This window comes from Phasianus colchicus, chromosome 6 (genome assembly GCF_987193195.1).
Source record: "Phasianus colchicus chromosome 6, bPhaCol1.hap1.1, whole genome shotgun sequence".
In the NCBI taxonomy this organism is placed as follows: Eukaryota; Metazoa; Chordata; class Aves; order Galliformes; family Phasianidae; genus Phasianus; species Phasianus colchicus.
This window is the reverse complement of record NC_143441.1, coordinates 22,620,380-22,642,468: the sequence shown is the minus strand read 5'-3', so window position 1 is coordinate 22,642,468 and position 22,089 is coordinate 22,620,380. Positions and strand designations below refer to the sequence as shown.

At 39.1% G+C, this 22,089-nt stretch overlaps 1 protein-coding gene across 4 annotated transcripts in view; it reads right to left on the bottom strand.

The window, feature by feature from the left end:
- Positions 1-22,089, bottom strand: part of IGF2BP3 (insulin like growth factor 2 mRNA binding protein 3) — a 104,072-nt gene that overhangs the window by 22,270 nt on the left and 59,713 nt on the right. For all 4 annotated transcript variants that reach the window (XM_031590097.2, XM_031590099.2, XM_090142676.1 and 1 more), the window contains 7 exons: positions 19,376-19,427; positions 19,220-19,283; positions 10,444-10,728; positions 7,480-7,614; positions 6,807-6,929; positions 5,094-5,229; positions 3,257-3,388 (listed from right to left, as the gene is read on the bottom strand). In XM_031590097.2, coding sequence (XP_031445957.1) covers positions 3,257-3,388; positions 5,094-5,229; positions 6,807-6,929; positions 7,480-7,614; positions 10,444-10,728; positions 19,220-19,283; positions 19,376-19,427 — 927 coding nt within the window. The remainder of the gene's footprint in view (positions 1-3,256; positions 3,389-5,093; positions 5,230-6,806; positions 6,930-7,479; positions 7,615-10,443; positions 10,729-19,219; positions 19,284-19,375; positions 19,428-22,089) is intronic.

The following is a 22,089-nucleotide window of genomic DNA, read 5'->3' as shown; positions in this document are numbered from 1 at the left end:
TCCTTCCCATGCCTATCCAAGTTCTTTGTATAGACGTTCACCTCACAATGTCTACAAGCAACAGTAGGCAGACTAACAAAACCCTTGGCAACTGTACACACGTACATATTTAAGTGCAGAGCTAAGGAGAAAGGCTTGAAGTGGTGGTTCTCCAGACCAAAAACAGCTGGACAAGACATCAACTACAAAAAGGCACAGAAAGGCTACTAGTCCTTAGTACGGCCAGAAGGATATCCATTCATCAAAAAAACCCACTCATATTAATCATAATATCAGAACTGTAAGAGTAAAGTCACGCCAATTTGATAGTAGAAAGCGTTTTTAAACTCAATATTCTTAACCAACACTTTCTCCACTGTTACATTTTCCTCAAACCTTAGAACGTTTCAACAATTCTCACACGTTGATTTACTTGCCTTTTTGACATACAGAGAAAGAATGCAGACCTTGAATTTTTTGCAAGAAAAGACCAGAAAATATGCAATGCTATTGCATTGCATTTAAATGACTACACAATGATGCAAACAGATTCTGGACTTTGCAAACAGATTAAATTGAGTTGCAACATGAAGAATTGTTGCTAGTAATAGGTAAATATCAAATAATGATTGTCTGGCACTAGACAATAGTGCTCAGACACCGTAAGCCACATAAAGCAGACACGCATGCACATGTTGATATCTAAGCAGATGTACCAAGGACCTTCCTGTATGCACTCTAGCATCAAGACAAAGGGAAAAGCAACAGCCAGCTTCCTAGTGAGATAAACTGCATCTCCCACCCAAAATTAGATAAGTCTGTGCATAATAAGGCTTTGATGCTCCCTTCAGCCTTTCCTGTTTTCTCCATTTCTTCTTCTAACTATAGCCAGCCCTTTTCACTTGCTCTTTCTACTTCTACACATCCCAGCATTCCATTTCGGCAGGGATTTAAAGTTACTAGTCTTCTTTTCTTCTAATAATTATAGTTACTAGAAGAAAAAAAAAGAAAGGAGAAAGTAAAACTGAGAAATTAACACAAACTAACCATACACAAGCAAGATTTAAAAGTCTGTGTGCAAAATGATCCAGCTAAAAAAATAATGGAAGTTTTGTCTTCCAAAAACACCCATTAAAACAAATACTACCACCAAAACTTCACATTTTCCTTTTCTTCCGCTTTCCAGAGAGGAGAGGTACTGCAAGCAATCAGAGGGGCTGACTTGCCTGAAGCCCATGGAACCATTACCTCATTTCCAGATGAAATCATATACACATAAAGGAAAGCGTGATATTTTCAAGTGTTCAAACTTGTTTCAGAAACCCTTAGCTTCAGTTTCAGGGATGTTTTGCTACCATTCCCCAGCATCCACAAAACCAGAGCTCATTCGTGGTATTTTTGAGTTTATCCCTTGTTAGATTATCATACATTCAAACTACCTGAAACAAGGATTGAGCAAATAGCAGGAACGGGAGCAATGGAAACCTCAGACAGTGTGGTTCTTCCAGCTACAAAGTTTCTGCACTTCCTACAAAATGACACTTGTTTTGGGGGACTTGTCCCAGATATCACTGCTATCCTATTTCTAGGATAGCCATAGATCCCAGGAGGCCAAAAAAGGTGCATTTGTGGGGGAGAGCAGCCCCATAACAAAGGGACAGACATGCATAAGACTGAAATTGCCAAATTCAACACTATTTAGGTATGTTTTAAGGCAAAAGCAAGAAAACAAATACAAGGGAAAAAAATGGGAAAACAAAACAAGCGAGGAACAAAACTACAGTTTTACAGTATGAATCTCTCAAGAATAGTAAAGTAGCGTGCAAATTTGAAAGAGGCTACATTTTTCATAATCACCAAAGCAAAGGAGGTTATATACTATTAACAAATCATCTCTAGTTTGTCTTTAAAAAGAATAAATAAGTTGAGACATTCCATTACAGCAACAGATGGCATTTTACACAATACAATGAAGGAAAAACCAGTTTCTTGTTAGTTTAGTCTACCACTAATTAGAGGGGAGGGAATATTTGTCACAGAGGCATTGCTCTTAACAGCAAGATAACTGGGCATAAACATGTTTCTGTTGTGGCTCTCATTGGAGTCTTTTTTTCTGATAAAGCCACTATTATACTGAATATAGATTATAATATATTCATATCACCCAAGTTGTTCATTCCCACAAACGCTGTTATGAGTGTGGAATTTTCCTGTTCCTTTCAGTGACATTTTCTTGGCTTCTTCCTCTGGGAAAAATATTTAGGCAATAGCTTCCCTTTAGTGTAATTTGTGTAGGCCACTTGAGTCATTTGGAGAAGTTCAGAATGCTGTGCTGCATTTTTACTGTCCTAGTTCATGGAGAGTTTCAGACCTCTCTCTACATGTTACTGTTAAACAAAGAGGAGGGGGAAGTCAGCCACAGCATTTATAAAGCTCCCTTATCCACTTGTTAAGCATTCATTTAAAAAAAAATAATCTTATACTGAGCTGCTAACAACCACCACTGTCACCAGAAGCAGGAAAGAGATTACTAATCCATTACTCTATGTAACAAGGTTGTCTTTTCTTGAATAGCAGAGCACCTTCTCTTTCTAGAAAAGCTCTGGAACTTGCTAACACAGCAAATTATTTTCTGTTCAGTAGCAAAAAAGTCAAACTATTACTAAGCATCAGTGGATTCTACTGGGCCTTTTCACATATTTCTTCAAGAATAATGTGGCTTTATGGAGATTAATCCATGTCACTTAAATTCCATGTATTTAGCAATACTTATTTTATAAATGTACAAGCTCTTTTGAAAGCTACTACAAGCAAGCATTTTGTCTACATACAGATCTCTGCTTCACAACTACAGATCTTTTTTTTCCCCTTCCAGATCAGTGGAAATACTACCTACTACAGACCGGTATTTTGTTACCTGCAAACACGCAGCAACTCTAAAATTCCATTTCATGTCTCGTTTCTCTGTGTAATAATTCAAGCTCTCTAGAAAACAAGACCTAGTACTTTTCCAGAAAACACTATTTTCTGATTTCACTGAGTGTTTCACTAAAGGACCAATGAACATCTGTTCTCAACCACAGCTACATGAAATATTTTCATGTGTAAAGCAAGGAGATGAACAATGTTTAGAAAACTGACAGAACACAGATGTTCTGTTCTCAGGTCTTTGAGGTAATTTGGCAAAAATCAGCAATTTCTTTCATTTTGGAACATCAGCATTGTAGAGATTAGCATTACCATCCACTAATCACTCAAAACTGGAGAGTTGTCTTACCCCAAATGGTGGATATGAAGCAGCAGCAGCAGCAGAGGCAACACTCACTGCAGGAGGTGGTATTCCTGAAGAAGAAGGTGGGAACAGACCCAAGGCATTCAGATTTAATCCAGGAATTAAATGTGCTTGAAGCTGCAATGACAGAAGAGTAATTTTAGATTTATGATTCTTATTAAGTTTAATCAAAATCCTAACTGGCTATATAGTAAGCTATTAAACTTTTGAAAGGATGTCAGTATGTTCCTCATCTCAGCCCCCAATTCTCCCTGTCTCCACCACCCCAAAGACTCAGTTTCAAACTTATTTTCCCAATACATGTACAGACCAATAATGTTAAAAAGATTATTTTCATTAGATGAGGCAGCTAGGAATTCCTTACTATAACTTAAGTGATGTGTATCACAGACTTCATAGCAAGGAATTCAGGGAATAGCATCATTTACTTTCAGAGTGAACAAACTACCAGAGACGATCATTCTGGCTTTATACTAAAGAAACAGTGCTACACAATCAGAGAAATCCCATGAACAAGTCCTGCTTTATCATGCACACTACAAACCTTATCCTCCCTTCCACGCCTGTAAAAGATAAACTAAGATCCCATCAGTTCTTGATGGGGAAACATCAGCTACGCAGTTGCATGTCCCTCACTTGACCACACAAGACAGATGGTAGCACCAAGTACTAGGAAGCATATGTTTTCTGCAACAAAACTTTTTAGCACTATCTCTGACTTTGTCAAATTATTGTCTATTAAAAGAACTTTGCTTCAGAAATATTTCATCTAGACACTGACACCATCTCAGGCCATCGAGGTAATCCAATTGCAAGACACACAAAACATGCCAAACACATTACCATCTACCCTATAATCACAAATAACTAAGCTTGAAATCAACCCAGTACTAACTACTAGAGACAGCTTTCTGCTTGCCACACCTTTGCCAAACAGCAGAACAGAGCTCACTATATGAGGCAAAGATGTACCACAATAAAATCCTTTGTGTACTCATACGTATTTTATGTCCTGCACATGGCACAGCATGGGAGGAAGGGGAAAAACAGTTCTCCCTCTAGCCAGTAGAGAAACCATAATGAATAGCCATTCTTAGAAAATCAGAGACTACTGTAAAGTTGAAGATATTTCCAGTCTGATCCTAGACCATAAGATTTGGTAATACAGACACACAAGAAGCTTTTCGTGGCTTATCAGCCATCTCAGATTTTTCCCCAATATGCATTAGTAATACTTTGGCAAACTGATGAGGTGTGTTGTTTTCATTATATAATCACCAATCACTGAATAATTGAATATCTTTATCATCTATATCAAGAAAAACTTTAATATAGCCTTCTTAAATTGAATAATTGAAAGCAGGAGAGATCCATCTTACTTATGTTATGCTTTTAACATCAAGAGACTAGCGAACATGGCTAAGAAACTTATACAATATGGCATATAAACCACAACAGCACGAACACAGTCGTTTCAGGCTTCTGCAGCAATAACAAAAAAGTAAAATTGTCATCTATTTCCTCAATCTATATCAATTATCTTAAAACAAACCAGCAGAGGAAACCCTCATTAAAACAACAAATGATAATAAAAAAACCAACAAAAACATACCCAAGGCTCAAACAAATACAAGTGGCAACAGAGGGAAATTCTGTTCACTAGAATTTCTCCCCAGAGAACTCCATCCATGGAGATATCCCAAAAGGAACAAGGTATTACACAACCCTATTTATGTTTGAAAGAGGTCACTGTTTGGCCAGATGACCTCTAGCAGTCCTTCACATCTAAGCCAAAAGAGATTCATGTCACAGAACAACTCACATTCATAGCAGCAATATCATTTTCATAGGATTCCCTGATTTTCTTCATAATTTCTTCCTCGGCCTTGGCACAAGTTTCAATACTGCCTTTAACTGTAATGGTCCTTTCTGGATTATAGAGTGTCAAGTCCTGCAATCTATGGATGAAACAGAAGCACAATTAATTAACAAAAAGCAGAGGGTCATCAAGGTTTGTTAGCTGATTGCAATGACATCTAATTGTGTCACTCCCTCTAAAGAGCGAAGCGTCAATTTGGAACGTTGTTCAGACTCTAAGATAATCTGGAGAAACTCTGCCCTCACAGCAAATCCAAAAGGAATCACCACAGTGAGGATTGGCATCACATGGATATTATGTGCTGAGGTGCGGCATGAAATGGAAAATATCAGACACGGGCAGAATATGAGCACTGCTCAGCCCCAGAGGGCTTCAGCTTTTTTAGATGTACCAGAAACACAGACTGCAAGACATTTTCCTTAAGAACTAGTGGATTCCCAAAGAAAACAGGGAAAAAGGCCCAAACCCAGTCAGACTACAGTCTCCAAATCCTCATGACAGAACAGCCAAACACTTTAAGTCATTTGCTGCAAAATAGTAAAAGTAACTGCCCGCAGAAAATGCAAGGGCTACAGCATTAAATTCCAGTACTCTTCATTTTGACTAAAGTCATTCATCTCCTAGCTTCCACCTGAGCTTATTTCTACAGCACATTATTTCCCCCCAATCCCTGCATTTCTTCTCATCTCTTCGCTCGTTTATCCATCTTTCAGCTTTGCTCCTTCTCCTACAACCTATAAGCCCTCTTCTTCCTTTCTCAGCTAAAGTTTTAGAGTGCTCTTAAACGCCTGGAAGTTCACACCAGAACATTCGTTATTCAGAATAGGAGGTTCTCTGAAGATATTTCCCCAGGGTAAAACTACTATTAGCAGCCAAACTTCTCCAGAGATATTTAATCAGTGATTTCCTCCCTCACCTCACTGACTTTTCCCGTTACAGAGAAAATTCCTGCCTGATCTCAGATAAATTTGAATAGGTCTTGGTTACCTTCGCGAACTCAAAAACCAAAATCTGTTACTTAGATGCAGGCTAGTCAACATATCCTAGTTCAGCTGCTAGTGATCGGAGGGGGACAGAATTACCACTAAAAACTCTCTTTTCAGTATTCATTTGATTTCTTTCTCTTGTCAAAAAATTAATCTATATCAGAAGCCAGAACCCTTACAAGAAACACTGGTAGTTTTACACATTTTCACACACAGCTCAGAACTAATCCAACCTTGTAGTTTAAAAAAATTATTCTTTGCACAAAGCATAATATACTAAAAATAACAAACACTTAAAATGTATTTCTAAGGTGAGCTTCACATAGCTTCTATTATTTTTAGGTCTGTTGGCTGAATTTGCAATGAAGAATCAATGTTTACATGCACTGTAACTGAAGTTAGGTAACAGTTAAACCCAAATTATGAATGTGCCTCCAAAAGAGTGTCATAGACTCATAGAATCACTCAGGTTGGAAAAGACCTTAAAGACTGTTGAGTCCAACCATGACCTAACCATATCCCCTAACTAACAACCCTCCACTAAATCGTGTCCCTGAGCAGTCATCTCATTCTTCAAAACATGCAACATTTATAAGAGTTCTGCACCTAAACATACATAGCACAGCAGCACTAAACATCTCACTAAAATATTATATGACCAAAAACTTACGGAGATATCGTGATTTTAGTATCCGTGTCCTGCTCAATTTTCTTCAGATTTCTTCCTTCTTTGCCAATAAGTCGACCAACAAAGTTGTTGTGTGCCAATATCTTCAGGGGAATTTCTTCCGTACTGTAATGGAGGTTACACCCAGTGAGACTTGAAGACCAGAGTGCAAACTTTTATGCATGTTATGGATAAACTGTATTTTCACAGAAATGTCTACCACTTCCATTCACTCCCACACGCTTATTATAAGAGATGCAGAATGAATACAAGTGCAATGCTATTTCAGCACTATCAATTAAAGATTTCTTGTAATGTATCTGCAAACAGAAGTCCTACTGAAGTAGCAAGAACAGTTGGAAAGGAAGCAAGATACAAAAGCTTTTAGTGATAGTTCACTAAAGATACTAGTGCCTCAAAAACTTTCAATATTTGATCCGTTTCACTTCAGAATTACAGACACTGAGTAGCTGGGAATGTAGACAGGTACTGAAGATACTTAAGCAATTAAACCATCCCTAAAAGGTAAAAGAAGCAAGACTTCTCTAGTTAAGTGCAAATAACAACAACAGAGGAAAGATTCACTACTTAACAGATTTTAAGAACCCTTCTTGAAACGAAGTCAACAAGAAATTAGAATTTTTAATGCCTTCACAATGAAATGCCTTTTACTCACAATTTAGTATCTTGAGCTTCTTTTTGCATGATCTCCATAATGATTTTACAAGCTGTTGAGCAGCCTTCAGGAGTTGAGTGAATGGTAATTGGTTTCTCAGCAGCACCTGCATTCTCTTTACGATGAATATCAATTCTTAAAAGAAAGAAAAACACCAACCGTAACCACATACTGTACAGTACACACTCTGCATACTTACAACTCTCATAGAACTAATTAACTTTGAGCTAACAACAACTACATTTCAGTAGTTTCATTTCAAGAGGATGCAATTACTCAAACATTCCCTAAATACGAGGGCTGCTCTGAAAATAATGCCTCTTACAATGTTGGCCCACAATGTCAGAGGCAGATGTTGGTAGTACAGCAGTAGAGGTTGAACCTTCCTGCTAATAAGTCATAACATTTTGTTGCCATAAAATAGATGGCAGTGGAGGGCAGTCTGACAAAATGGTGTCTGACATGGAAGTGCGTATGAAGCAAAGGCATAGCACTGAATTCCTCCAGGAGGAAGAATCTGCATCCACTGACACCCATCAATGTCAGCTTTCTGAGCAGCAGTGGAGACTAAACAGCGGGTGTTAGCACAGTGGATGTTGGACTGCATGAGCAACATTTTCCAAGCAACAACATCATCCTAGCAGCTGTGAAACAGCTCTATTAGTGTTACTGTGCTCTGTCTCCGGTTTAGTTTCCACAGAAATAGATAGGAAGCATTACTTTTGGAGCAACCTTTGTACTATTTGGATGCTAGGATCTTCATTCTTCAAACTGCATTCAGAGGAGACATTAGGTAGACAATCTGTGATGACCCACTGAAGAGAACATTTCATCAAGGTTTCCCAAAACTCTGGCTGTTTATCAGCAGTTCCATCACACTACTAATAATGACTGCAACTACAGGTACAGCAAGACTTTGTCCCTCGTTGGTGTTCCCATGACCTCAACAACAGGTCTTCCTAGCACTTCTCCACTAACAAGTGCAAAGTAGCGTTTGCATTTATCCTGAAGATTACTTATGTGTTTTAAACCTAAAATTTGTCCTGCCTTTACCTTTCCTCCTTCTCCACTCTGACATTCTGAAACTAGCAGCTTGAATCTACATCACATTTTATGTAGCTGTAGAACTTAAAATTAATCACAATCTACAACAAGACAATACCTTGGATATTACCTTGGATATTTTTTGTACTCTGCCAATAACTGCAGGTTATTTCTATTTCCATCTCTTCTTTCTGCTTCCTCCCTCCCCTTTTCCCCCAAATGATAGCTGTTTCTGAATTTCACAACTAACCACACTACTCTTCTCTCAACCCCTGTATTTTTTTTTCCAGTTCTGATATTGAAAAATCATTTTATTTCATAATGCAACATTTTGAGAAGTCCACGACAATCCTCAGTGCAACTGGAAGTAGACTTCTCTTTTTTCAATCCCCGAATAGGAAAAACATCATTCTTGAAGTAGCATATCCTTAGAGCTAACAACCTGCAATTGTTTCTGCTCTGTTCAGCCTTCTTTTAAGAGATAAGAACTTTTCTTATGCCAAAATTCTAATTCAGGTACTATAGTAAAGAAGCCTGGAAGTTTTAGATATCACCTGCGAATTGGTTGCCCATAGGCGAACTACAACCAAGTCTTGTTAGGACACTACAAATCTCTTAAATCTTTGTTGTTAAACATAGAACAGTCTCCTGGGTTACAGCATGCTAATGAGAAATTGAAATTAGTATCAAGATAATCCTGGGTACGGTGGGCAGGGGGCCTCTTTTTTGTTGTACTACTCAAGGCAGTATCTTTCATCCTTGCTCTTTGGAGAATCCTAGAATTCTTTGATTGTGAACCCCACCTTCCCCTGCATCTGTGCTTACGCCTTCCTTGTGGGTAGGGATTTAAGACACTCTAAAAACAATCTTCTTCCATGTCTCTGGACCCTAGTGCTCTAAGCTTCTTGGGGCAACTAGTAGCTTGCTTTTTGTCTTGTGTATTTCCTTAATCTGTGTTTTGGCATGGTCTGCAATTTGAAAGCAAAGAATATATTCACATTAGATAAATTAGTATGAGGTGTAAGAAGAAAGAGATGAAGGTTCTTTTTTTCTGCTCCCAGCTTCCCATCCATGATTGAAAACAAATTTAAATCCAAAGAATACCCTGAATTAAACTAAAGCTACAATAAGCACTTAAATGCTTGGATATGTCACTACACTGCCTATACATTTTGCAGACCAATATATTTCGGTTTTCTGTTTCCCTTCTTATTCTCAGAGTCTTATTAGTACATCTGCTAAATAACTCTGGCATCAATATCATCCTACTAGCACTGCCTAATTTCATTCAAAGTGAATTGGAAAAAAAAAAAGGCAAGTATCTGTACATGTGTCAAGGGCAGAATCAAGTTCTTAAATCTTGCCCAAAATTTTCTATTTGCAGTTACTTTCATTTATTGTGGAATTGTACATGATTTATGTGTTCCTAAAGTCACTACTTGCCATCTCAGAACAGAAAACAGCACTGATTACACAAGCTGAAACAAAAATGTTTGGTCTCCAGAAACGATGCTGCTGAGCATGAGTTTGATGCAGCAGCCTTTCAAAGGCTGTAACAGTGTTATGGGAGAAGTGGGAGACAATCTCATCCTGTAACCAAGAACATTTCAATAACATAAATACTCCAGACTTAAAGAGAAAAAAATAAAGGAAAAGAACCCCCCCTTCTATCTGTAAGGTTGAGCTTCCTCCAGCAACAAAAAATACGCACAAACTAAGACACAGCACACACACAGAACACAGAAAACACACACCGCTAAGGCAAAGTGTTCCCAGCAGCTCCCATAGCAAGACAAACTGCTGAACAGACTGTAAATACACACTTATCCCACAGAGGAGGCAGAAATTTTGCTTTTCCTTTCACACAGTAGACAAGGACACAACATTGAAACTTAAAGTAACATCTTTACAGTAACCTACTTGGACTGAGTCTGCTTTGTAATATTTCTGATGGTTGCTCCTTCTTTCCCAATAATGGCTCCAACAAACTGCGTGGGAACCAACATCCGTAGAGGAACATCTGACTGTGGTTTCTGCCGCGCGGTTGCGCTGGGTGAGCCCTGCCTTGGAGGGCCCCTCTGTCCAAATCCACGTCGTCCCTGGGGATGTTGCTGCGGAGGTTGCTGTGCTGCCATTTCATCGGGGATATATGCAACTTTCAAGGAATAGTTTTCAAGCTGAAACCCGTTCAGTTTTTCTATTGCTCTGTTTGTTTGCAAAGGGGAGAAGAGTAGGAGGGGGTTGGGAAAAAAAGAAAAGAAAGTCACAGATGGGACACCATAAGAATGAGAAATCATTCAGGTGCAGCCTTCCACACTTCCCAAGTAAAACAAGCTAAAATCTGGTTCCCAAGTGAAAGCTTATATTTAATTATTTGTTTATTTTTTTAATCTAAATCTTGACTGAAGACAGTAATGTTACCATATTAAGAACTACAAGTTAGCTCTTGCTTGCTCTGGGGTTCTGTGCACTTTAAAGGTTTTGCTGGTACAACTCTATCAGCAAAGCCTCACAGGAGACAGGGCTTATATACTCAAAAGCATTCTTTTGCCTGCTGTAATTTAAATCAGTTTCCCAAATAGAATTAAATCTGCACCAGAGGGAAAACTTTTTAGCTGATATCACAGCACCTTCATTAGAGTTTTTGCCAGCACAGCTATTTGGCTGGAGGTTTTTTGCACCAACTGACACAGCTATGACAGAAAAAGATATGAATAACAGCTCGCACTTCGTTCTCAGCAGCAGAGGAAGTACTCAAAGCCAGTCAATGGCACTTGAAACATCAGCTTACCAACCAGTAACGGATTAGAAGTTAACTGGCACATTAAAACTAATGCATCAGTAATGCTCTTGATCGATGCAAAGGTGTTTGAAGACATGGTGTTTCAAGCTCTATTCTGCCATTAGGACCATACCATCCCACTACAGTGAGTAGAGCACATCCTCAGCGTAACACTGAACACTTGAAGGCCACTGAGACATTGGCTACATTTAAAAGAGGCCCCAGCTACTGGAAGCTCTAAATCTGAATCTCTTTATGGATCAGCTGGCAAATCATCGCTGGTTTCCAGTAGAGGGAATACCAAAGATCAGGCACATTGCAGCAGGTGATTTTACCTAATACAAAAAATACCCTCGTCATCTATGCTCTAAGCAGCACCCACAAATAAGGTAGCTCCCATACCCCTTTGTAGCACTGAGGACATTATGATACTTCTGACAAGGAGAGGCAAGCATCTGAACACAGCCATTTCAACTAAGCGAAGTCCCGCATGCACAGGTCAACCTGACCCAGCCTCCTCTCTGCAGAAGCACAACTCAAGGGCCCAAAGCAACAGATTTCTGAAAGGTAGAAGACCTTGCACTTGCAATCAGAAGAGGAAGTGTCAATAAAATTGAAGATCCTAGAAGCAGTAGGGATAACTAAGCTACCCACAGTATGCTGGTAACATATAAGTTTTATGCATCTACTTCAAAAAGTTTGAGTTTCACCACAGAAGGCATGTTATTGACATTATCAGAAATGTGATATACTGATATCACTGAAACATGCATTGATCTGGGGGTAGTTTATGAATGCCAGGCTTAATCTAGGACCAAAAAAATTACTAAGAGACTTTGTTTAAAGGTGAACTTAAAAACACTTGTGAGAGGGAAGGAGATTTGTATTGCATATTAAGGAATCCACCAACATCATCTTTTAAAAAGCTCATAGTAACCATACACTCTGGAGCAAGGTCTTGGAGATACAGAAACTGAATCTAGTTTTCACACATTTGTGTGTAGTTACAGCTGGTTTACAACACACTGCTCCCCAAGACGGCTTTAACCCTTTGTCTGCCACAGAGATACAAGGCCAACCATTTCCAAGGGCAGTTAGCAAAGTACTGCTCACCTCCCAGGTGTCCCACTTGACCACCAGGCCTCTGGCCTCAAACCACTGTTGCAAGAGAGCATCAGCCATGCACAGAAGTGATACCAGGACAATGACCTTCAGATGCAATAAAGAGGATAACATACACCCTCACATCTCAAGGAGTAAACCAGTGTCTGTGAAATACTCCAGTAGGACAGTAAAGAGCTTACAAAATTAATTCTTGTCTTTGGAGCAGCATTTAATAAGGGTTGGTAATAAATAAGGCCTAAGGCAATCCCACTGAACAACAAGGAAAGCAAAATATTGAATAACTGATCACTGCTCATTAAATACTTCTGTTCACCAAATGAGACAGAAGTCCTCTGGGGATGGAATGGAAGTGTAATTGTTCCCATAATGGGAGAATCTCCTACAGCATATGGCAGAAGAGAGCTGAATTAAAATTTGCTGAGGCCATTTGAAAGCTGACATTTCTGAACTTCTACTCCACAGACTAGAGAGCAGCATTTTATTACACAAAACACTGTTTACAAGAACAGAAAAGACTGAGCAGTACAACTAATGAAACTTGCTGTCCTATAGATTTGTCTCTCAAGTCTGAGCTTAAGCACAGAGTAGCAACACTGAAAAGGCATTTCACCAAAGTCTCTCTTGGCGAAGATATTATTTGGGGAAGGGGTATGAAGTCTTATCTTATGTAACCTGAAAGAGAGTTCTCACCAATTGCAAATATCTGCAACCTCTATTTATGGTTTGAGCTTTTCTGAAATCAGCCAAGAAGCTAAAGAGCTGTAGGGAAGGGGAATGGCACCATCAGCCAGTGCAGCTGCCCAAGCCCTGTTTCTTTTGAAATCAAACATCAAGATGTTGAAGAGATGAGCACCAACCATTTTGCCAACATGCTGGTAGGCAGCAGATTGACATTCATACAAGCTCATTCTCTTCCATGCATTCATTTGACAAGTTCAGACACTGCTTCTTTCCTAAAATGCTTCCAGCTTCTCTGACTTTAAAGCTTCCCAGGCCAGAATCCCAGCATTTACAAAATCCTACATTAAATCAATGCAAGAGGTATCCCACTCTTCTCAGTAGTAATAGGGGAGAAAAAGACTAGGCTTTTGTTTGCAACCAACCTACAGACATATCATGTTGTCACAACAGATATTATAAAGTAACAATTGACATATACCATACTTCCTCTGGAAAGAATTTGAGTTTTTCTGCTTAAAAGCAATTTATAAACTGTTAAGCACTTCTATGAGACATTGTATTCGACCTAAAATCCAAAACAAACTGAAAAAAGCTCATTTTCCATTTTGGTAAAAAAAACAATCATATCAGCAATACACAATCCTCCCTGGCTACCAAAGCCATATGATGAGAAGGGGAGAAAAATATCAAATTCTGGACAGGGTGGTTTTGAGCAGACATTTGGAAGCAAACATGATTTAAAATTCGCTTCTCAAGCTAGATAGCAGTGGTGTGCACCTGAGCACGTGGAAATACTCAGTGGCATCACTGATTTAACTAGTTTAGATACGTAGAGAGAAAAGTTTAAAATAAGGAATTCACTGTCTGAATCGGAGTTCTCCATATTTTATAGGCTGGCTTGTTTTATAATCCAATTTGATCAAGTAACAAGAAGTCAGAAGAAGAGTCAGAAAACACTAGCTTCTTAATATACTGTCATAATACCATAACACCTTTATTTAATTGCTCTGAACATAGTTTTTAATCAATTTTATGGCATGTAACAAGGCTGTAATCAGGTAAGATTAGTTTCTTCAGCATTCCTTCAGTACCAGAACTAGACCAAAATTTTACAGGCATCAAAGTACTACTTCAGGAAAAAAAGAAGGCAGTAATTCAAAACCACAGGTTTCCTAAGCTTGCTCTGGTACCAGCATCGCAGAAAGAAACATCAGCACTTGCCTCAAGGAGAGCCAACTCCACCCGTGAGAGATGTAAGATGCAGAGGACAGCAAGGGAGTACTTCTTCCTGCCACCAGTGGCACCTGCCTTAGTCAAGGCTAAGGAGATCCCCACCATGCCATACCTATTGCCATTTTTGCAGTCCACCAAAAGACACATTAAATCCACTCCATTCTTCCAAGTATATCCTCTTATACAATGACCACCTCAGAACTTCAAACTATACCACCTCTACCTTTCAGCAAGGGCCTCTCCTTTCCCAAACAGAGCTAAGGATCTCCCCTCCCATGATCGCAGCTATGAAGATGTCACAAATTACCTCTGTCAGAAGTCATTGCTGGTACCCACCATCTTTTACACGAAGGCTAAAAACCTCAGAGAGACTTAATGAGTACAGAGGTGGAGAAACCTTCAGTAAGCTTCCTCACCAAGCAGTAACTTCCATGCCCCAAAATCTTTTTTTTTTTTTTTTAATTAAGACAATGGGGAAAACTGAAAGCGCTTACCTTTCAAATGCCAGCAAGAGCTGGCAGAAATCTCACTGTAGTTCCTTTTTTTTTTCCAAATAAAACTAAATTTTGCAACAACCACTGCCTATGCTCTGTTAGATTGTACTACAGCTTGGCTTGTGTTCAGGTAAGACCTACTCAAAAGAGGATCGTTTTGTGAGGATGAAGCCACTAAATAAATACTTTGCTATGCAGTCAGTTGAGTTTTTCCCCCCCCATCAAAATTACATCTCACTGCTGTTCTCTTGTGAGCTTCCTATGAGAAGATATTTGACCATATTTGACCAGCCTTCTACCTTCAGATACTAGTGGAGATTAAACATTCTAAGTTAACGAATACAGAAGAAGCATCAAATCTCGTGCAGGAAATCATTCATCCACTGATAGCATGATGATGCTAAACACTAGATGGAGAACACGTTTTACTCCCACATGCAGCTTATATGTACACTACCTTTCATTTTTCCTCCCTAAGCAGATACATTTGCATACCAAGATGACAGATTTACGTAGTAATCTTTCTTTGGCTGAAAATTTTTTTTTCCACATTAAGTAAAAATATAGTTTTCATTAGTATTTCTGAAAATAAAAACAAAGCAAAAGACAAATCTTAGCTTATAATCACATACCATTTAGAATTCTCAGTCCTATCGTTCCTATGGCAACGTTAGTCCTGATCCATGATGGTATATGAAAATATTAGTTATGTGAACTCTTACCCATTTGTCAAAGATGCTTCCTTGTATGCACACACAGCTTTGTGCTTCACTGAAAGGGGTAACAGCATTTGTTTTGTATATATTCTCATTAAAAGGCTATCAGCAGCATCGTGAGTATATCTGCTTGTATCTGCTAAGACACAAACCCTGATCTCCTCACATCACAGCCAGTAGTTAAAACATACCATCAGTTATGAGACACAATCAGCAGCCATAGCTCAGAGATGAGCTGAAAAATAAGATACAAAAAATGGTCATCCAGCCCCATCCTGAAATAACAGGCACCCACTCCACAAACAGGAGACCAGCTTTGTACGGAAATCCCTTCCAAAAACCTGGCAGAGCTCAATTCTGTAGTACTCAATGCTTATACTCTGGAACATTTTGGGGAGAGAAAGAGGAGGCAGCGTGACTGTGACGATGACAGCCACAGAGACATGGTCAGCCCATTCTGGATCAACAAGGGAAGAAGGAAGAGAGCCCTTTAGCCAGCAGGTCACTTCAAGACACACATCTCAATTTCAGGCTGAACACCCAGCCAGCACTGCATGATCTGGGCTCTGCCACTTGCCCTTTCTACTCCTCTCCCAGATATTCCAGAATCCATCACAACAGTAACTGCATGTTTAAGAGCAGTGCATGTATACTTTTTAAGACTGTCTCTAATTTATGGGAATGATACGGCTTTGAGTTGGAACAACTCCCTCCTCCTTCTAGTCACTTGCAGGAGGAGTGGTTTGAGGTCGCAGAGCTCCCCAGAAAGTTCCAGGTTTCTCCTCACTATCCTGGGAGTAGAGATCTTACTGCTTGCCCTATGCCTCTCTGCAAACCTCTTTGCCTAACTAGTCTGACTTTCCTAAAAAGTACATAGATGTTCATGACAGCATTCCAGTCACATGAGCTGTCGCACAAAGTTGCTGTGATTGCAATGAGACCATGGCTCTGTGACCACACACAGATCCCTAATTCTTCCTGTTTACTTCTCATGCTGTGTACACTGGTATACATGCACTTAAGAGAAGTAAAGGGAGCAGAGTACACAGGTTTCCCTAGAGGTGAGCAATTTCTACATGTCCTTGAGATGGCTGACACCCTGACTCGTGATACTGTGGTCATGAGAGGTACCTAAGGAACATTTGTCACTATCCTGGTTGGCCTGGCTTATTCTCTGGCTTGTTGCAATGGCGTAGCATTGCCACTTTGGACCCAGCTCTCAACTCCTTCAGTTTAAAGCCAAAATTGCAGCACCAGCCCAGAAAATGGGGGGACAAGAAAACCTCTGCCACAGCAATTAAGACAGAGGAAAGCTCAGTTTCCCAACTGGCTAAGACTAAGAGTTTCAAAAGTAACACCCTTCAAACAATACACGCCACGTGTTTAAACTGCATATCAGAAGTTTAAATCAGAACCAGGTTATGGTGCAGCACTATCACTGCACTGTTCCATCAGTACACAGTCCCTTCTATCCAGAAGGGAAGCAACCAGCTTAGCCTGTTTTGTCAGTCACCAACCATGAGGTTAGCACATGTTGCAAAAGGTGTAAAACACACCGAGAACTGGGGAGCCACTGCATACAGCACCATAGGGATTGTATGATCTCTTTGTCGCGTGTACAGGATGCTGTGATGTGCTAGCATCACTGCTTATAGCAGTATTTGCCCTAAGCTGCTTTATCTCAAAATGCAAAATTTTTGTTAGCTGTTGATTCCCAGCAGCATGAGCAACTTTCAAATAAGCATTTCTTGTTACTCCTGGTACTGCACGGGCTGACCAATGCTGACTTCTATCAGATGTCAAGCACTCATGTACCACTCCTCCTTTCTGAAGCCACTGCTGTCTACCACAACCATACAAGCAGCACAACTAAGTCATGTCTCGCAAAAACATTCAACTGAAACACCACCAGTGTCCCTATAGATCAGCCACACGTGCCCTGTGGTGATTCTACCTTGTAATTCCTCACTGCTTTCACCAGAAGAACATCCACCTGGCCACTTGAGTTGTTTTTTTTTTGGTGGCTGAAGAGTTGCAACCTGAACCCAAACAACTTGAACCAATATTTTCTTGGCATAAATTAACTAATCCCTTAGGCAGACCTGAGTCTGTCACAGTATTCACAAAAGCAAATCAAGGCTCATGCACTTGCCCTACATGCTCAAGGCAAACACACATCATCATTCATCTTGCACTACATCTGGTCCTCCACCAATGTCTATGATGGATACTAATTCACCTGCTTCAAACTCAAGGTACCTTCAATTATTTTTTCATGCAATTTCTCAGGCAAAACCAAATTATTTGTTTTTAATCTCAATCACTTCCTCACAGGCTTGACTTATTGTGGCATTTCCTCAGGATTATCCACAAATTTTAACAAATATTGTCTAAGGGAGAAGAAATTGCACTTTGTGGTCCTCAGCTTCAGAACGTAGTGCACAAATCCAGGAAACCACATGACAGATGACTGATCAAATTTATGCATCATGCTTCTTTCCATGGTATTTTTGGTACTTCCTTATTACATTTTCAAAGAGGTAACTTACAACCAATTTCTAACACTGCACCACTGGACTCCTTCAGAACAAGAAATTCAGCACATTTTTAAATTATTTTGCAGGAGAATTAAAAGCAACAAAAGATCACAGAGAAGAAAATATCAATTCATGTTTTGAGGATGTAAGTTCAATAGTGATTTGAAGTAGTTTCCTTCAGTACCAGTATATACTAGGAAAACTACTGACAACTTTCCTATCACATCTATTTAGAATATACTAACAAGCAACCAAACATTTGGAAATATGATTTGTGTTGCTTTCAAGTTGCATGGAATTCATAAATCCTTAAGTGTACAAATTTATTTCATTTGTAATTTTGTATTAATGCATACCATCAGCATAGCTTACATCTTTAATGCTCATTCTAGTTAGCCACAAGGTGGCAGAAATTTCAAAGTTAAAAAAAAGAAATTCATTGCAGGCTATTCCCTTGGGTATGGTTTTGTTTAACCTGCTATGGTTAGGAAGGAGGGAGAAAAAAATGTTTGAGTCTCCAAATTAGAAATTAAGAAAAAGCACTTGAGTTCCTAGCTACAAAGGAAAAGCAAATTTAAACCTATAGCCTATAATTAATAATATCAATGTTTAAAGGAAAGTATATAATTGTTGGTTAAAAAAACATTTTGGTTTTGAATTTTAAGATCTAGATAAAAAATCATTGATTACTGAAGACATAAGCAAACAAAATAAGCAGATATAAGCAAATCAATTATAGACTAACAGCTTGTGCTGGGACACCAACCATTCTGGGAGAGTCATAGGCTTGGCAAAAGCCATAATCACAAGCACACAGAGAGAGGAATCCTCCCATCCCCAGCCTCTGGCTGATCAATGGCCTTTCTACTCTCCCTACACAAATAATTTTACCCTAATTTTCAATTTTATCTCACACACACACACTGAACGTGTATGAGAAGTTGATGACAGAAAATAGCAAACTCTAAGGTAAAACACACAAGACTTGGCAAAGAGGCTTTCTTAAAGTGGTATCACTCAGATGATCATTTTACTGGTAGATTAATCAGAAGAAAAGATGCATATAAAATCTGAACATGAACTCCAACATGCAAGCCAGCCTACAGCAGCAAATACCAAGATACTTACTGTCTAGCCTGGTCCTTATTGCCATATGTTACATTTACAACTGCAGTCTCTGTGTCAGTGTTCACTAGAGAGGAAAACAAAAGGAAAGAGGGTAAATTTAGCATGCATTCACTTCTTACTACAAATTTAAAAGCAATTTGAGGTCGGAGTGCCTACCTTGCTCACAGTTCTCCACTGTTCCATACTGAGCTAACAAACTGTCCAATACCTATCAGGAAGGAAAAGAAAGAAAAGGTTAATAAAATCATTAACAAAAAAAAAAAAAAAAAAAAACTAATGACACTAAAATTTACAATGATTTTATCAGAACATGAACATTTAAGACAACTTCTCTGATAAGCTATAAATCATATCAGCTTGGAAAGAGTAAGCATGCATTACTTACATTTGTTCTAAATTCAGAAAATCCACACAAAACTTGACAAATTTGAAAATGAAGAACACAGCTGAAGAAATATAATACCTAAGTCCCAACCTTTTGAAAATAAACCTTGAAACTACCTGTTCACAGCGTGGGGCAAAACAGAGTCAGGAATAATTACTCTTTAGTTTCATAGAAAAATGTTATTCTCCATTCTAAAGGAATCAGTAGCAAGAGTATCCTCACAGTTTAGAAAAATCAAGGTATCAGAGCATTCAAATAAAAACATAAAAATACCCACCAACAGCCCTTCTAAAATCCAGATGGTGTGAACTTGACTTCACTCCTGCTGAGAAATACTGTTCCATCGAACAGTGGCTACACCAGTAGTAGCACAGAACAAGTATACCACTGTGCTCTGTTGTATCTAGTGTTTTGTTTTGAGAATTAAAATGATGCTGCAGAAGCAACCAATTTAAACTAAGAAGTAAGAAAAGCCTTTGTGATCCCCTAAAAGTGTTTTTTCTGTTACTCCTCAAATTCTGGAGTTTGAAACTACTTAAGAACACATTTACTCTGAAGTTCACTAATATTTCTGAAAGCAGAGAAGTTCTGGGACATAGGAAGAAATGAGAAGCCTGGGGGAAAGCCTTTGGAGACCATTTAAGTGATCACCAAGACAAGTGGGACCTTGGAGGTCTTACTGCTCAGGGCTGCACATCAGCACAAGCCTGGGGAGTCACTGCATGTGACTAGTGAAGCTTTCTGCTAGAGATGGACCAAATGATAATTTTTCCTCAATTGAAATCAACAGACGAGCAGGAGCGAGTGCTTCAAAACAAGCAAAAGCAAGCCAAGTCCCTGGCTCAGAAACCCACTTTGAGATGTTTACTGGAAACAGGATACTGAAGAGTTCATTAGTCAGAAAAAAGCAATTTTTGTCCCTACAGTATGTCAACACCAGTGCTGTATTACACAGAAGACTGCATTACAAGTGTGAGCTAACATTTTAGTGATTTATGACAAATTTTGGTTACATTTGAACTCCACAAATTACATTTGGCCAAAAGCTGCGTGATTTCAAAGATTACTGAATTTCATTTCATTCATACGGGAGAAGAGCAATGCTGAAATAAAAGTTAAACAATGTTTTGCAATTTATTTCCATGCTAAATTTATGTTCTGACTTAAGAATACATTTTAATGAAGAACCAGATTTTAAAGTCACCACCTTCACCAGGAAAAGGAATGCTTTCAAGCTGAAACTAAGCAACATTTCAAAAAGTATTAGATGCACTCCCAGAACTACTGCTTTCAGTATACTTAGAGTCAGCTACCAAAATGCTCTCAACATGTTCGACATGCATCTACTCCAAGAACCCTATGAAACAAAAGGCTCTTTTGCCACCACTGAGGGATTACTCAGCATTCAACATCCCACTCCTCTTCATCTGAAGTTCTCCAGTTATACTACTCCTTAATCCTACTCTGAGCTATCTCAGAGAGAGCGCGCAGAGTGTGCATCTCAGAGCGTTAATCTAAGCGACTGAAGTTCCCATTTTCATTTTAATGAAGTTGAACCAAATCAAGCAGATTTGTGATAAGCTTCCTTGGACAACTGGAACTTTAACAAAATATACAATCCCTATTGAGTGAAGTACCGTTGCTCTCAGCAGCACAGTCCCCATCACACACTCTTATTTTCATCTTGCTCATGTAAGAAGGTTGTGTGAGCAGCACCATCAAGACAATCTGTTACCCAGACTATTTGAAATGTATTAGTAAAAAAATTTCTGAGAAGTGGTTGGGGGAGATGGGAGTGTATGCATCTATTTTCCAGGGATCAGCAAGCTTTGCTGTGGACACTATCAGAACCAGCCACTGCAACTACTCAGTACCAGGCCCCCCACCCCCCATTGTAACTCACTGCAAAACATAGAAATCCACTCCTGCATGTTTCTTGCTTCATACCTATTTACTGTAACAGCCAGATTCTGTTCACATCCCTCACTTTTTCACATTTCTCCTCATCCAGTCTTTTTCCCTCTCCCCAGTTTTTTGGTTTTTTTTTTTTTTTTTTTTTTACTCTAGTTCAAAGCCTCCTAATTCTGCTGCAAAACAAATATGTTTTGTTTAAGCTGCTCTTCCGTAACACTCTTGGTGTACAGCCTTGTTGGACCATCAGAACAAAATTCAAAGCCAAGTTGGTGGTGCAGCAGCAATTCTGATGAGCAGCTGAAAGGAGAAGTTTATTTGTATAAACTTTTCATCTAAGCAAGGGAAAAAAAAGTCCTCGCTTCGCTTTTCTTGAGCTCTTGTTCTAGCAGTTGTCTAAATTGGGTCTCCTGCTCTTGTTATAGCACAGATGTCTCTCACACAAAAAAGCCGCAGTCTTATACTGTGGACTTTCATTCATCAGGCTTTAAAAGCCAGTTCTGACTTCATTATAAACAGCGTTACCCTACACCAAGCCCCACAGATTGCGGCTGCTCTACAAGTGCTGCCTCAC